This window comes from Coregonus clupeaformis, chromosome 33 (assembly GCF_020615455.1).
Source record: "Coregonus clupeaformis isolate EN_2021a chromosome 33, ASM2061545v1, whole genome shotgun sequence".
In the NCBI taxonomy this organism is placed as follows: domain Eukaryota; kingdom Metazoa; phylum Chordata; class Actinopteri; order Salmoniformes; family Salmonidae; genus Coregonus; species Coregonus clupeaformis.
The window spans coordinates 14,062,295-14,079,535 of record NC_059224.1 but is presented as its reverse complement, the minus strand read 5'-3'; the positions used below and the strand labels follow the sequence as shown (position 1 = coordinate 14,079,535).

The 17,241-nt window shown below is 44.7% G+C and overlaps 1 protein-coding gene across 1 annotated transcript in view; it reads right to left on the bottom strand.

Moving 5' to 3' along the window:
• The window catches only part of LOC121548505 (neurexin-3b-like), a 518,873-nt gene that overhangs the window by 295,145 nt on the left and 206,487 nt on the right, over window positions 1–17,241 (bottom strand). The window contains exons 11-17 of the mRNA XM_045210142.1: window positions 13,440–13,643; window positions 9,466–9,492; window positions 7,910–8,029; window positions 7,322–7,434; window positions 6,769–7,037; window positions 4,276–4,466; window positions 3,504–3,677 (exon numbers count right to left, since the gene is read on the bottom strand). Coding sequence (XP_045066077.1) covers window positions 3,504–3,677; window positions 4,276–4,466; window positions 6,769–7,037; window positions 7,322–7,434; window positions 7,910–8,029; window positions 9,466–9,492; window positions 13,440–13,643 — 1,098 coding nt within the window. The remainder of the gene's footprint in view (window positions 1–3,503; window positions 3,678–4,275; window positions 4,467–6,768; window positions 7,038–7,321; window positions 7,435–7,909; window positions 8,030–9,465; window positions 9,493–13,439; window positions 13,644–17,241) is intronic.

The following is a 17,241-nucleotide window of genomic DNA, read 5'->3' as shown; positions in this document are numbered from 1 at the left end:
CTCTCAGCCTCTCTACCTCTCAGCATCTCTACCTCTCAAACTATCTACCAGTCAGACTCTCTACCTCTCTCTGTCTCTCTACCTCTCAGCCTCTCTACCTCTCAGACTCTTTACCTGTCAGACTCTCTACCTCTCAGCCTCTCTACCTCTCTGCCTCTCTACCTCTCTGCCTCTCTACCTCTCAGCCTCTCTACCTCTCAGACTCTCTACCTCTCAGCCTCTTTACCTCTCAGCCTCTCAGACTCTCTACCTGTCAGTCTCTCAACCTCTCAGCCTCTGTACATCTCATTCTCTCAGCCTCTCAGCTTCTCTATCTCTCAGCCTCTCAGCCTCTCAGCCTCTCAGTCTCTCAGTCTCTCTACCTCTCAGCCTCTCAGACTCTCTACCTCTCAGCCTCTCAGCCTCTCAGCCTCTCAGTCTCTCTACCTCTCAGCCTCTCAGCCTCTCTACCTCTCAGCCTCTCAGCCTCTCTACCTCTCTACCTCTCATTCTCTCTATCTCTCTATCTCAGCCTCTCAGCCTCTCAGCCTCTCAGTCTCTCTACCTCTCAGCCTCTCAGCCTCTCAGCCTCTCTACCTCTCAGCCTCTCAGCATCTCAGCCTCTCAGTCTCTCTACCTCTCTACCTCTCAGCCTCTCTACCTCTCTACCTCAGCCTCTTTACCTCTCAGGCTCTCAGCCTCTCTACCTCTCAGCATCTCTACCTCTCACACTATCTACCAGTCAGACTCTCTACCTCTCTGCCTCTCTACCTCTCAGCCTCTCTACCTCTCTGCCTCTCTACCTCTCAGCCTCTCTACCTCTCAGACTCTCTACCTCTCAGCCTCTTTACCTCTCAGCCTCTCAGACTCTCTACCTGTCAGTCTCTCAACCTCTCAGCCTCTGTACATCTCATTCTCTCAGCCTCTCAGCTTCTCTATCTCTCAGCCTCTCTGCCTCTCAGCCTCTCAGTCTCTCAGTCTCTCTACCTCTCAGCCTCTCAGCCTCTCTACCTCTCAGCCTCTCAGCCTCTCAGCCTCTCTGTCTCTCTACCTCTCAGCCTCTCAGCCTCTCTACCTCTCAGCCTCTCAGCCTCTCTACCTCTCTACCTCTCATTCTCTCTATCTCTCTATCTCAGCCTCTCAGCCTCTCAGCCTCTCAGTCTCTCTACCTCTCAGCCTCTCAGCCTCTCAGCCTCTCTACCTCTCAGCCTCTCAGCCTCTCAGCCTCTCAGTCTCTCTACCTCTTAGGCTCTCAGCCTCTCTACCTCTCTACCTCTCATTCTCTCTATCTCTCTACCTCTCTACCTCAGCCTCTCAGCCACTCAGCCTCTCAGCCTCTCTACATCTCAGCCTCTCTACATCTCAGCCTATCAGCCTCTCAGCCTCTCAGCCTCTCTACCTCTCTACCTCAGCCTCTCAGCCTCTCAGCCTCTCAGCCTCTCAGCCTCTCTACATCTCAGCCTATCAGCCTCTCAGCCTCTCAGCCTCTCTACATCTCTACCTCTCAGCCTCTCTACCTCTCTACATCTCAGCCTCTCTACCTCTCTACCTCAGCCTCTTTACCTCTCAGGCTCTCAGCCTCTCTACCTCTCAGCATCTCTACCTCTCACACTATCTACCTGTCAGACTCTCTACCTCTCTGCCTCTCTACCTCTCAGCCTCTCAACCTCTCAGCCTCTCTACCTCTCAGCCTATCAGCCTCTCAGCCTATCAGACTCTCAGACTCTCTACCTCTCAGTCTCTCTACCTCTCAGCCTCTCTACCTCTCAGCCTCTCTCCCTCTCCATCTCTCAGCCTCTCTACCTCAGCCTCTCAGCCTCCCAGCCTCTCTCATCTCAGACTCTCAGCCTCTCAGCCTCTCTACCTCTCAGCCTCTCAGCTTCTCAGCCTCTCAGTCTCCCTACCTCTCTACCTCTCAGCCTCTTTACCTCTCAGGCTCTCAGCCTCTCTACCTCTCAGAATCTCTACCTCTCACACCATCTACCTGTCAGACTCTCTACCTCTCTGCCTCTCTACCTCTCAGCCTCTCAACCTCTCAGCCTCTCTACCTCTCAGCCTCTCAGCTTCTCAGCCTCTCAGTCTCCCTACCTCTCTACCTCTCAGCCTCTCTATCTCTTTACCTCTCAGCCTCTCTACAGCCTCTCTACAGCTCTACAGCCTCTCTACAGCTCAGCCTCTCTGCCTCTCAGCCTCTCAGCCTCTCAGACTCACTATCACTCAATCGTATCTCTCTCTCTCTGTCTCTCTCTCTCTCTTTCTCGATCTCTTTTGCTCCCTCTGCAGCTTTTCTCATTCTTGCTTCCTCTTATATCGCTCTTCCTTCTCTTCCATCTGTTTCTCCAACATTTCTCCTGCCACTTTCAGAGAGTGAGCCTTCCTCTCCAGCAGTGGGACATGGTCGGCATGGCTACACCCACGATGCATTGCACACAGCATTCTGTCAGTTCAGCCGCGCTTCAGAGAAGGGGTCAGAGTGTAACCTTCTACCTTGCAGGTCGGCTTTGATGAAATCAACTTTGTTAGCGCCAAACACAACGAACAGAACAGGAAGAAGCGGAAACACAACAGAGTCAGAGTTAGTGAGGCAGCACAGGGTGAGTGTTCAGAGTGTTCAGGTATTGTAGCGGTACAGCTGTATGATCTTAATTTGATCACTCTTCATGATGTACATAAATTCACTGAAAACCCCACTAACACATGGTTATATTAACAGTATTCCACTTTTCATGTAGCCTAATTTTGACTGGCTATTAGCCTAACCACCAATCAAGCAACATTGCTGCAGGATTATTTTGCTGTGACAATACAGTTCAAATTAAGACACTACATCTGTACATGTAATTATAGTGATGGTAAAGGGAGGTATTTTAGATTATGTTAAGTGATTAATTAATGTTCGTTTGTTAGATTACAGTAAAAGGTATCAGGTGGATAGACAGTGGTGTGTGTTTAGGAATGTCATCTGAGAGTATGCTGTCTCTCTGTTTGTATAGTAATGGTTTGGCACCACCTAGTGGTAGAATGCAGTGTAGTGCTTTGGCACCACCTATTGGTGGCATTCAGTTTAGTGGTTTGGCACCACCTAGTGGTGGAATGCAGTGTAGTGGTTTGGCACCACCTAGTGATGGAATGCAGTGTAGTGGTTTGGCACCACCTAGTGGTGGAATGCAGTGTAGTGGTTTGGCACCACCTAGTGGTGGAATGCAGTGTAGTGGTTTGGCACCACCTAGTGGTGGAATGCAGTGTAGTGGTTTGGCACCACCTTGTGGGGGAATGTAGTTTACTGACTAGACGAGTACATGATGCACTAGAATTTGATCCCAGTATACCGTTTAGATAATTTCAGGTTGTAACCCAGAGTGGCCATCAATTAACTGGGCTGAAGGTGTGAGTGGGCAAGGAGCAAACCATAGCCATGATTAGAGGACAAAGATCTAGTCATCTAGGGTGCTTGGGGTCAATTTGGAACTGGATGCATAAGATATGTGCTCCTAGGCAAAGAGGTCATAGATCAGGGGTCGTACCTTCACAGCCGCGTTCGATCTGTCCGGAGCGGAACAGGGCATCGTTGATGAGGTCAGGCAGACGGCCGTTGAGATCTATAGACGCCAGACAGCCCTGGAAACCTTCCCTAGAGACAACAAGCTTAGGAAGGTTCTGATACATGTTGGGCCCCAGTCCTGCCACAAACAGATCACCTGGAGGGAGGGAGGGAGGGAGGGAGTAGTGGATGAACAAATGAAGGATGTAGAGGTCAGAGAGTGTGTCAACAACATTTCTGTGATGGGAGGATAATCCAGTCACAATTATAATGCCTTTACTCAGTCAAATAAGCAAATATTGTCTGTCAACCTGAGTAGACACAAAACACTGTCAAAAGAGTGGCTACGTTCCAATATCCAGACTAGTATACCATTTAGAATGAATCACGTATTGGATATATTTTTTACTGGTATGCTACCTCTTTAAGGAATACCTGGAATAGTGTAAAGCAATCCTTCTACCCCCCCATAAAAAAGTGGTTGTCCCACTTGCTATCATAAGTTGAATGCACCAATTTGTAAGTCGCTCTGGATAAGAGCGTCTGCTAAATTATGTAAATGTAAATGTAAATGTAGGAACATTGGAACGTAGCCACTGTTTTGACAGTGTTTATGTCTCTGTGATGGAAGGACATAGAAGCTTCAGTGACTGCCTGGTCTACAATACCATAGAATTAGAATGGCTACAGTTACTGTAATGCTGTGTGTGTATTGTATGTCCTGGATTTCTATGTTCGCTGCTTGGTCCTCCTACCTTTGAGGTCGAGGTTCTTGGCTCCGTTGACGTTCTGTGTGACAGACTTGGCATCCACCTTGAGGGTGTGTGTGTTGGTGGCGTCCCTAGTGATGACTACGTTGTGCCACTGGTTGTCATTCAGGGCACTCTCACTGTTCCCCTTCAGCAGACTGGGCCCGTTCCCCAGGTCAAACACATAGTGGACAAACCTAGGATGGGGACCAAGGTTTTAGTACAATACGGCTGGGGGAGCATTCAACAGTACACAGGTATCTATCTCTCTTCATTACTTTACTTTTTGTAGCCTGCAAGTAGTGGTGGAAAAAGTACTCAATTGTCATACTTGAGTAAAAGTAAAGATACTTTCATAGAAAATGACTCAAGTAAAAGTGAAAGTCACCCAGAAAAATACTACTTGAGTAAAAGTCTAAAAGTATTTGGTTTTAAATATACTTAAGTATCAAAAGTAAAAGCAAAAGTATAACTAATTTCAAGTTGCTTATAATAAGAAAATCAGACAGCACAATTTTCTTGTTTTTATTTATTTAAAGATAGCCAGGGCCACACTACAACACTCAGATATCATTTACAAATGAAGCATGTGTGTTTAGTGATCAGAGGCAGTAGGGATGACCAGGGATGTTCTCTTCATAAGTGAGTGAATTGGACCACTTTCCTGTCCTGCTAAGTATACAAAATGTAACGAGTACTTTTGGGTGTCGGGGAAATGTATGGAGTAAAAAGTAAAAGTAATCAAAAATATCAATAGTAAAGTAAAGTACAGATACCTAAAATAACAATTTAAGTAGTGCTTTAAAGTATTTTTACTTAAGTACTTTACACCACTGCCTGGAAGTTACTGGGAATAAATGCACTACTTCTAAACTAGGAGACAAGGAAACAGGAACGCACACTATAGTACTTTTAAGTGCACTTCCCCCTAAGTGCACACTTTTTCTCAACTTTACTTTGGGACACACATCAGACGTGTGTGTCTATTAGTGTGCCTACTAGAGAGTAGAAGTGGACTCAGTTGAAGTGGGTGAGTGTAGGGGATATTATTCAGATGTAGTGCCCACTACGTTGAAGTGGGGGAGTGTGTGTGTGTACGGCACAGTCAGTGGAGATGATAGGAGGAACATTGTGGCAGTGGGTAAAACGACATGCAGAAGTCTATATAATTGGCCCAGAATCAAGTTATTCTGAATGATAACCCCTGCATCAGAATATCTAGCCTAGTCTTTTGGCATGTCTCAAAACTTGATAGCGAATATCTTCTTAACTATTAATTTTTTACTTGGACTATTTCAGTTTTATCACACCAACTGAAGACAGCTAGTTTTCAGGTGAAGTCCACTATCCACTGTCTTACTCTCTTGCAAGACCAATGCAGCCGTTTTTATCTCGATATCAAATCATTTCTTCGTAACAATTAAGTATCTTACTGTAATAGTTGTCCATACAAATTGTCAAAAAGCAACAAAAATAGCTTTTTTAGCATACAGAAAAACTATCATTTCTCAAGCAAGAATTTTTCTAGGACTGTCTGGGAGTGGTCTGAGTGAGGGACCTAATTGGAGGTGCTTAATGGGAGGTATATCTCACCTGAAAAATAGCTGCTATTGGCAGAAAGGTTTGGATCACTCTTTGTTATTGGTCTATTAACTTATACCACCTGGTGATGTCACCAGGCATGCCAAAAATCCAACAATGCATAACCTGGGGTGTATTCATTCCGGAAACCGTTTACCGTTTAAGAACAAAAAAAGCAAAAGGAGCAAAACTAGAGTTTCTATTGGACAAATTCAGGTAGGTGTCACGACTTCCTCCGAAGCTGCCTCTTCTCCTTGTTCGGGCAGGCTTCGGCGTTCGTCGTCACCGGCCTTCTAGCCACTGCCACTCCTCTTTTCATCATTCCATTTGTTTTGTCTTGTTTTACACACACCTAGTTCATATCCCCTCATCAGTACCTGTATAAGTGTTCCCTCTGTCCCCCATGTCTTTGTGTGTGATTGTTTTCATGTGGAGGTGATGATATCTCGGTGGAGCTCTATTGGGTTGTATTGCCGGGACATTCACCCCTGTGTTTTGTTTTTCTCCAGTACGCCGTTATACCGCACTGTAGTGTTTTACGCATTGCTGCGAACCGCTGTATTGGCCAAATAAACCATTTATTCTGTGAATTACACCTCCTGCGCCTGACTCCGTCTAAATCACCCGCTACAGTAGGTCCCTCCCCGTTTTTGTTTGCTTACGTTTCAGAAACGTTTGGCAACACAATCGGCAGAATGAATACACCCCTGCTGATTGAAGGTCCTGTGTAGATTGTATTTTCAAACAGCAACAAACAGGAAATAACACTGATCACATTTGTTCACAACTTTACAGTGTTAGTTTCATCAGCTGCTGTACAATATGATACAAAACAAACGGGGTAAATTATTTTGACTGCACTGGGCCTTTAATGACCTGACTAAATATAGTTAAATAATGTTATCCTCAGTGACTCACCCTTTGACCAGCTCCACAGCAATGAAGTCGTTCCCGTCTCCACTGTTGAACAGTATGAATCCGTCAGGCGATGTGGTCTTGAACTGGAAGAACAGGTGCATGGAGGTGTAGGCCTGCAGGGTGGCCAGCCCCAGGTAGCTGCCCTTGGACTTGAAGGTCACTGGGTCAGCGATGATGGAGCGCATGCCAAAGCGGGCATTGAGCTCACAGAAGTCGATGTCTCCATTCTTACACATGTCAATGTAGAACATGCCATTGAACTTCAGGCCCTAGGGGTAAGAGGTCAGAGTTGGGTTATGAGGATGATAATGGGGTTTGGTATCACGATAACTTAGTGAAGAAAATGATATTGCGATAACTGCTTTTATCAACTGAAGAACAGTAGTATTGCACCACTTTGATTAGCCTCTATGGTTAGGGAATACTAGCCAATCAGAGGCAGGAATCGTATCTGGCCGTGACTCCCTCCTGCCCGCGCAGGTCTGTGCCTGGCAGATGCCAAATTATGATTTATAATTGAACATGTGCTTCTGCCAGTACATGCTGGCCCTACCTGCAGGTGTCCAATGAAAGAGGAGGGGGAGGACGAGATGAAACGCTTCTCTGTCAGAATGCCTGTCTCTATATTATGGAACTCTAGACGGGTGTGGTCGCCTGCCATCTGGCCTGGAGAGAGAGAAGGAGAGAGAGAGAGAGAGAGAGAGAGAGAGAGAGAGAGAGAGAGAGAGAGAGAGAGAGAGAGAGAGAGAGAGAGAGAGAGAGAGAGAGAGAGAGAGAGAGAGAGAGAGAGAGAGAGAGAGAGAGAGAGAGAGAGAGAGAGAGAGAGAGAGAGAGAGAGAGAGAGAGAGAGAGAGAGAGAGAGAGAGAGAGAGAGAGAGAGAGAGAGAGAGAGAGAGAGAGAGAGAGAGAGAGAGAGAGAGAGAGAGAGAGAGAGAGAGAGAGAGAGAGAGAGAGAGAGAGAGAGAGAGAGAGAGAGAGAGAGAGAGAGAGAGAGAGAGAGAAACATGTAGGAAAAAAGAAAGGGTTAAGGAGGAGGGAGAGAAGGGTAGGATCGGAGTTTCAAAGGATTTCACCTCTTTTATTAGTAAAAAAAAAAAAAAGAGCAAATATATTCTCATCACATCAGAACCAGTAATAGTACCTTCAGCTACGTCTTCATCGACTGTCAGTTTGAAGTTCTTACCGCGTCGGACCACTCTGACAGAGTGCCAGTCATTATCATTTAGCTTTTGGCCCGCATACCGAGTCTCTGGTCCCTTGCCTGAGAAGGACCGTTAGTTAGTTCAGGGTTAGGGTTAGTCAGCAACACAAACCAAATCTTTGTTTTCTCTGGGTAAGCTGGGTTAGTCTACCAGTAACCAATTTTTGTCGGCCAGAAAAGTAGAAAGTATTTTGGGGAGCCTGTTTCTAGCTGGGGATCTTGTATGCGGGACACCATGTTGGGTTGCTTTTTGTGTATTTTGTGTTTACTTTGCCCACTCTAAAATCAAAGAGTTGGTTTGGCATACAACAAAAACAGAGGAGAAAAGACCTGAATAGATGACAATACATTCCAATAACATTATTTGTACATGATCATCTACAGCTACTGTCTCCAGACTAACTTAAGACTCCAAATACAGTAAGACAATTACTGATGTTACTCTAAGACTCTAAATACAGTAATATCATAACTGCTGTTACTCATAAAAGGGCTCCAATCTTCCGTACTTAGACAGAAATGCAGAAATACAGGCAGAATCAAATGGGCCTATATGGAGAATGTTTCTTAAAAAACTAATTCCTCAACCACCCACAAGAGGGTGAGTCAAGCCCACGGTGTGCCATGTTTCTGTGTGTGTGTGCGTGTGTGTGTGTGTGTGTGGTTAATTACACACCATTACCTGCAGCCTGATTAGGTGTGGTGTGTAATCAGAGATATTGATCAGTATAATTGGAGTGAATGAGTGTGTCTGATCTGTCACTCAAACTGGGATCCACCATCAAATAGACCTGCAGCTGGGACACACTGTCAACCTCAGGTAGACATGCATACACACACACACACACGCACACACACACACACACACACACACACACACCCACACACACACACACACACACACACACACACACACACACACACACACACACACACACACACACACACACACACACACACACACACACACACACAGAGAGAGAGAAAAAGAGAGAGAAATGTGCACACGCACAATCTCACATAGAAAACATCCTTTGCAAACAACATTCACGTTGTACACCAAGTCATTCTCATTAATACACAAGGCCCTTGACTGCTGTCATGTTGTCACGAACAAAACAAACTCAAAGACCTCTTTATGAGTAAAAGCAGTGATACTAAACCTTTCTAAACCACACTACAATGTAATAAACATGTACCTTTAAAGAAAAATGTACATGGGAATTTCTGTAACATTAAAAAATATAACAAATTTAAACCAACCTCAAAAATATCAAGAAAAGTTGGCTAATTGAGTTGAGTTAACTTATTTTATAACTAATTATGTATAGAAACATCACACTTTCATCATAAGTTATTCTTTGATCTTAGCTGATCCCTTATCCATGCAATTTCCTTATCACACTTCTGCACATTATCCTATCTATTTCACACAAATCATGTCAAAATATATTAATTTAGAGAAGAATTCTCCAACAAGTGGAGTATAGACTTACTGGTGTTACAGTTTATCCTGACACAGTCTAGATGGGGGGAGAATAAGTGACAGATGAAATCGCATCCTTCAAGGTAAAAGCTGCAGACATCCAAGAACAGAAACTCCACCTTCCGGGGACGGTCACATGACATAGGCGGCCATTTCAGGTAGTTAGGGTAACTTGTGATGATGGTCAACATCAAACTGCCATTTTGGTTTTATGTCTTGTTTTAAGTTTGACCATTACATTTTCTTTGATTTAACATCAGATTTCACTTTAATTGAATTTAAATACTTCTTGTCAATACTGAAAGTATATTTGCAGGTCTGAATAGATGCATGAAATATCTTACAAAATATGATGTTGTTTTCAAATTTCAACATGCGTTTTTATAGTTTATGATTTTAAGCCTATTTTCTATTGAAATCAATTTTTAAATGGCCGCTTGCAGTTCATTGGCCACATCGATTTACCAACCCAGTATTTTGGAACCATACTTTGTTTTTCTGCACCTGTAGCCATCAGTTATTTATATCAAATGTATATCATATTGGAGTAAGATATATTCTACACTTCAGGCTACAAATGGTGTACTAGATAGGCCGATATCTCATCCAATAGGGAATAAGTAGTACTGTGATTGGTCAGGTGATCTGGGTTGGGATCCATGTGACCCAGCTTTGTCATGTACAGTCAACCGCAACAGAAAAGTGGGCGCAAACAGCCTCGATCCAGTCATCACCAGCACCATACAGTGGCTTAGCAGGACCTCAGAGGGTTCCAGACTACCTCAGACCTCAGCTCTTAACACAAAGATAGCAAAGATGTAGGCTATGTATGTATGTATGTATGAGAGAAACCAGCCAAATCACATTTGCTATTGTGCATTGAAGTCCTATATACTGGTCAGACTCCGATTTTTTTTTTGGGGGCAATATTAGGAAAGTGACAGACATAATGTGTCCATAACATAATGTAAAACTGAGTGAAATATAGTTTTATGTGGAATATCCCGATTTATTCGCATACAGATGTAGGATCTTAATTTGAGCCTGTTTGCCACAGCAGGAAAATAGTCCTGCAGCAACTGGAAAAGTGAATTATTATGTGGATTATAATTAATGGCCATTTTTGTGTGAGTATATTTGATAGGGTAAATCAAGTCTAGAAGCATTTTTTAAACTCAAATGAACCACAGGAAAATTGTCAGCAATTTAGACAGGACTTGGACTTATGGGTTAAGATCTGTACAGTGAGGGAAAAAAGTATTTGATCCCCTGCTGCTTTTGTACGTTTGCTCACTGACAAAGAAATGATCAGTCTATTATTTTAATGGTAGGTTTATTTGAACAGTGAGAGACAGAATAACAACAACAAAATCCAGAAAAACGCATGTAAAAAATGTTATAAATTGATTTGCATTTTAATGAGGGAAATAAGTATTTGACCCCCTCTCAATCAGAAAGATTTCTGGCTCCCAGATGTCTTTTATACAGGTAACGAGCTGAGATTAGGAGCACACTCTTAAAGGGAGTGCTCCTAAACTCTGCTTGTTACCTGTATAAAAGACACCTGTCCACAGTACCAATCAATCAATCAGATTCCAAACTCTCCACCATCGCCAAGACCAAAGAGCTCTCCAAGGATGTCAGGGACAAGATTGTAGACCTACACAAGGCTGGAATGGGCTGCAAGACCATCGCCAAGCAGCTTGGTGAGAAGGTGACAACAGTTGGTGTGATTATTCGCAAATGGAAGAAACACAATATAACTGTCAATCTCCCTCTGCCTCACCTTGTGGAGTTGCAATGATCATGAGGACGGTGAGGAATCAGCCCAGAACTACACGGGAGGATCTTGTCAATGATCTCAAGGCAGCTGCGACCATAGTCACCAAGAAAACAATTGGTAACACACTACGCCGTGAAGGACTGAGATCCTGCAACGTCCGCAAGGTCTCCCTGCTCAAGAAAGCACATATACAGGCCCGTCTGAAGTTTGCCAATGAACATCTGAATGATTCAGAGGAGAACTGGGTGAAAGTGTTGTGGTCAGATGAGACCAAAATGGAGCTCTTTGACATCAACTCAACTCGCGGTGTTTGGAGGAGGAGGAATGTGCCTATGACCCCAAGAACACCATCCCCACCGTCAAACATGGAGGTGGAAACATTAAGCTTTGGGGGTGTTTTTCTGCTAAGGGGACAGGACAACTTCACCGCATCAAAGGGACGATGGACGGGGCCTAGTACCGTCAAATCTATGGTGAGAACCTCCTTCCCTCAGCCAGGGCATTGAAAATGGGTCGTGGATGGGTATTCCAGCATGACAATGACCCAAAACACACGGCCAAGGCAACAAAGGAGTAGCTCAAGAAGAAGCACATTAAGGTCCTGGAGTGGCTTAGCCAGTCTCCAGACCTTAATCCCATAGAAAATCTGTGAAGGGAGCTGAAGGTTCGAGTTGCCTAACGTCAGCCTCGAAACCTTAAAGACTTGGAGAAGATCTGCAAAGAGGAGTGGGACAAAATCCCTCCTGAGATGTGTACAAGCCTGGTGGCCCACTACAAGAAACGTCTGACCTCTGTGATTGCCAACAAGGGTTTTGCCACCAAGTGCTAAGTCATGTTTTGCAGAGGGGTCAAATACTTATTTCCCTCATTAAAATGCAAATCAATTTATAACATTTTTGACATGCGTTTTTCTGGATTTTGTTGTTGTTAGTCTGTCTCTCACTGTTCAAATAAACCTACCATTAAAATTATAGACTGATCATTTCTTTGTCAGTGGGCAAACGTACAAAATCAGCATGGGATCAAATACTTTTTTTCCCCTCACTGTATGTGTTGGCTGGAATGGGGTTTGATACCATTCCATTCACTCCATTCCGTCCATTATTATGTGCCGTCCTCCCCTCAGCAGCCTCCACTGGTTGACAGGTATAGTTTGTTTGTGTATTGTATGAGGGTGGATATAGTGGAAGGGAAGTTAGTCAAAGCTAGCTTAATGTTTGTGTCCACGTGTGTATAGATAAAGGGGTGCTACTATCCTATCCTATTCGCCACCATCTGCAGGCTTGCTGTGTGCTGTGGGCTCGGGCTGTATGCCAGGCAGGCCGCAGGCTAGGGGCCGTTGAAGGGGTGAGTACCATCTTTGAACAAGGCGACATGAGAAATACCACCTGCACTCCTGTAGGGGTGCTAATGGGAGGAACCATGGACCTGCTAACATGGACCAAACCAAAATAAAAATACAGGAAATAATCAACAGAACACGGTTACGACAACAACAAACCCAGACTGTAAGAATGTAGGCTGTTAATGCATTATGGAGATGTAGCTATATATCAGAATCTTTGGATGGGAAAGAGAGAAAAAGGGCCGTCATAATAACAGGACCTTGTTAAAAAGTCCACTGTAATTGAAGTGTGTGCAATAGGCATTAATAATAATAATAATAATAATAATAATAATAATAATAATAATAATAATAATAATAATAATAATAATAATAATAATAATAATAATGTACTGTATAAGGAAACAATGTTTGATAGCATATAAGTAACTGAACATGTCCAGCTTAATATCTGAGAAATGTTCCTTTCTACTTGTGATCATGACTGACTATTTCCCAATATCTTAATGAAAATGGCTGTGATATGCATAATGTGTTCATGGATATGGTGGTTCATTGTTAGATTAATTATAGAATATTCTACAGAGACGACTTAGCAGCAATGCAAGAAAATCAAAATACATACGACGCGGTACAAATCAAAATACAATCCATGCAACTACTGTTAAAAAAAAAATGCTAAAAAATTGTTGTCGTTTGTGTAAGATTTTTTTGATGTTTTCGACCAAAACAAAAAATAACTAATGAAAACAACAACTCACAAAAACTACTATGAGACAACTCAAACAGACCTCCCCTTGAAAACACCGGGACGGGGAGGGTTAACGGTCAACGGTTAATGGTTTTTATACGATACCTAGGTTGACCGTGAGTTTGACACGGCCGCTGTCGAGCTCCAGACGGAGCGTGTCGGCGGAGTCCCGGGAGGTAGCGGCCATGAGGAGCCCAAAAGCACGCTGGGACATGAAGCGTAGGGAGACATCCTCTGCCTCTGTGTGCATCACGGCGGGCATCACCACCTTCATGTACATACTGCCATCATAGCTCAGGATAGACGCCTCTGTAATAAAGGGAAAGGGGGGGGTCGAAGATGAGGAAGAAGCACAAGTAGTATACTTAAGACAGACAGTATACTTAAGACAGACAGTATACTTAAGACAGACAGTATACTTAAGACAAACAGTATACTTAAGACAGACAGTATACTTAAGACAAATAGTATACATAAGACAGATAGCCCTCAACTGGTAGCTTCATTAAATAGTAACTGCAAAAACACCAGTCTCAACGTCAACAGTGAAGAGGCGACTCCGGGATGCTGACCTAGGCAGAGTTGCAAAGAAAAAGTCCAGTGTCTGTGTTCTTTTGCCCATCTTAATCTTTTCTTTTTATTGGCCAGTCTGAGATATGGCTTTTTCTTTGCAACTCTGCCTAGGTCAGCATCCCGGAGACGCCTCTTCACTGTTGACGTTGAGACTGGTGTTTTTGCAGTAACTATTTAATGAAGCTGCCAGTTGAGGACCTGTGATGCGTCTGTTTCTCAAACTAGACACTTGTCCTCTTGCTCAGTTGTGCACCGGGGCCTCCCACTCCTCTTCCTATTCTGGTTAGAGACAGTTTGCGCTGTTCTGTGAAGGGAGTAGTACACAGGGTTGTACGATATCTTCAGTTTCTTGGCAATTTCTCGCATGGAATAGCCTTCATTTCTCAGAACAAGAATAGAATGACGAGCTTCAGAAAAAAGTTATTTGTTTCTGGCGATTTTGATCCTGTAATCGAACCCACAATTGCTGATGCTCCAGATACTCAACTAGTCTCAAGAAGGCCAGTTGTATTGCTTCTTTAGTCAGCACAACAGTTTTCAGCTGTGCTAACATAATTGCAAAATGGTTTTCTAATCATCAATTAGCCTTTTAAAATGATCAACTTGGATTAGCAAACACAACGTGATAATGGGCCTATGTACGCCTATGTAGATATTCCATAAAAAATCTGCTGTTTCCAGCTACATTTACATTTTAGTCATTTAGCAGACGCTCTTATCCAGAGCGACTTACAGTTAGTGAGTGCATACATTATTATTATTTTTTTTATACTGGCCCCCCGTGGGAAACAAACCCACAACTCTGGCGTTGCAAACGCCATGCTCTACCAACTGAGCTACATCCCTGCCATTTGCAACATTAACAATGTCTACACTGTATTTCTGATCAATTTGATGTTATTTTAATGGGCAAAAAAAATGGGACATTTCTAAGTGACCCCAAACTTTTGAACGGTAGTGTATATATATCAGTGGAGACTCCTCAGAAGAGGAAGGGGAGGACCACCCCCCTCAGTGAAAAAAAATAAAAAGTTGAAACATTAAAAAAGTTATCCTTTTTAGATAAAACTAAACTAAATATGGTAACGTCACCAAATAATTGATTTAAACACACTGTTTTGCAATGAAGGTCTACAGTAGCCGTCAGCACTCTGTAGGGTAGCACCATGGTGTAGACGGAGGACATCTAGTGTCACGACTTCCTCCGAAGTTGCCTCCTGTCCTTGTTAGGGCAGGCTTCGGCGTTCGTCGTCACCGGCCTTCTAGCCACTGCCGCTCCTCATCTCATCATTCCATTTGTTTTGTCTTGTTTATTACACACACCTGGTTCATATCCCCTCATCAGTACCTGTATAAGTGTTCCTTCTGCCCCCTTGTCTTTGTGTGTGATTGTTTATTGTGGAGGTTAGATTAGCTCGGTGGAGCTCCTTGTATGTTGTTCGCCGGGATATTTCCTTGTGTGCCTTGTTGTTTCCCAGTGTGCCTGATTTACGCACTGGAGTGTTTGATGCATTGCTGCGTACCGCTGTGTTTTCAGAATAAACCCTTTTTCTTCTGTGATTTACCCTCCTCTTCCGTCACTACGGGGTGCCAGAGGAGATAGTGTCTGACCGGGGTCCACAGTTTCCTTCCAGGGTCTGGAAGGCGTTCATGGAACGTCTGGTGGTCTCGGTCAGCCTGACCTCTGGGTTTCACCCCGAGAGTAATGGGCAGGTGGAACGGGTGAATCAGGATGAGGGTAGGTTCCTGTGGTCCTACTGCCAGGACTCTCTCAGCCACTCCTCCACTAACCTATTGCCATTTCAATGTGTTTTAGGTTATCAGCCGGTTCTGGCACCGTGGCATCAGAGCCAGACCGAAGCTCCTGCGGTGGATGACTGGTTTCGGCGTGCGGAGGAGACGTGGAACGCTGCTCACGTCCACCTCCAGCGCGCAGTGCGTCGCCAGAAGAACAACGCTGACCGCCACTGCAGTGAGGCCCAGGTCTGTGTACCGGGTGATCGGGTCTAGCTCTCGACCCGGAATCTGCCCCTCCGCCTGCCCTGCCGGAAGCTGAGCCCCCCAGATTACCGTATTAACCCCTCGTTCCATGTGTCTTCCTCAGGCCGTTGGAGGCTGGTCCGCTCCAGGAGTCTGAGGTGCGGGAGGTTCCTACGCACCCTCTGGACATCGAGTCGGCCCCGGCGTTGCTGGAGCTGCGCATCAAGGGGGGGTACTGTCACGACTTCCTCCGAAGTTGCCTCCTGTCCTTGTTCGGACAGGCTTCAGCGTTCACCGTCACCAGCCTTCTGGCCACTGCCGCTCCTCATCTCATCATTCCATTTATTTTGTCTTGTTTATTACACACACCTGGTTCATATCCCCTCATCAGTACCTGTATAAGTGACAACCTCCATCATGTGACAACACTTCGCCTGAATGCCCAGACTCCATCATGTGACAACACTGTGCCTGAATGCCCAGATGCCATCATGTGACAACACTGTGCCTGAATGACCAGACTCCATCACTTAACAACACAGTGCCTGAATGCCCAGACTCCATCATGTGACACCACTGTGCCTGAATGCCCAGACTCCATCATGTGACATCACTGTGCCTCTAGACCCAGACTTCTTCATGTGACCTCCCTGTGCCTGAATGCCCAGACTCCATCATGTGACAATGCTGTGCCTGAATGCCCAGACTCCATCATGTGACAACACCGTGTCTGAATGCCCAGACTCCGTCATGTGACATCATTGTTCCTGAATGCCCAGACTCCATCACGTAACAAGAATGTGCCTGAATGCCCAGACTCCATCATGTGACAACACTGTGCCTGAATACCCTGACTCCATCAGGTGACAACACTGTGCCTGAATGACCAGACTCCATCATGTGACAACACTGTGCATGAATTTCAAGACTCCATCATGTGACAACACTGTGCCTGAGCGCCCAGACTCCATCACGTGACAACACTGTGCCTGAATACCCTGACTCCATCACGTGACAACACTGTGTCTGAATACCCTGACTCCATCATGTGACAACACTGTGCCTGAATGCCCAGACTCCATCATCTGACAGCACTGTGCCTGAACGCAAAGACTCCATCACCTGACAACACTCTGCCTGAATGCCCAGACTACATCATGTGACAACACTGTGCCTCAAAGCCCAGACTCCATCACGTGACAACACTGTGCCCTTAAGCCCATACTCCATCACATGACAACACTGTGCCTGAATGCCCAGACTCCATCATGTGAATTCACTGTGCCTGAATGCCCAGACTCCATCACATGACAACACTGTGCCTGAATGCCCAGACTCCATCATGTGAATTCAC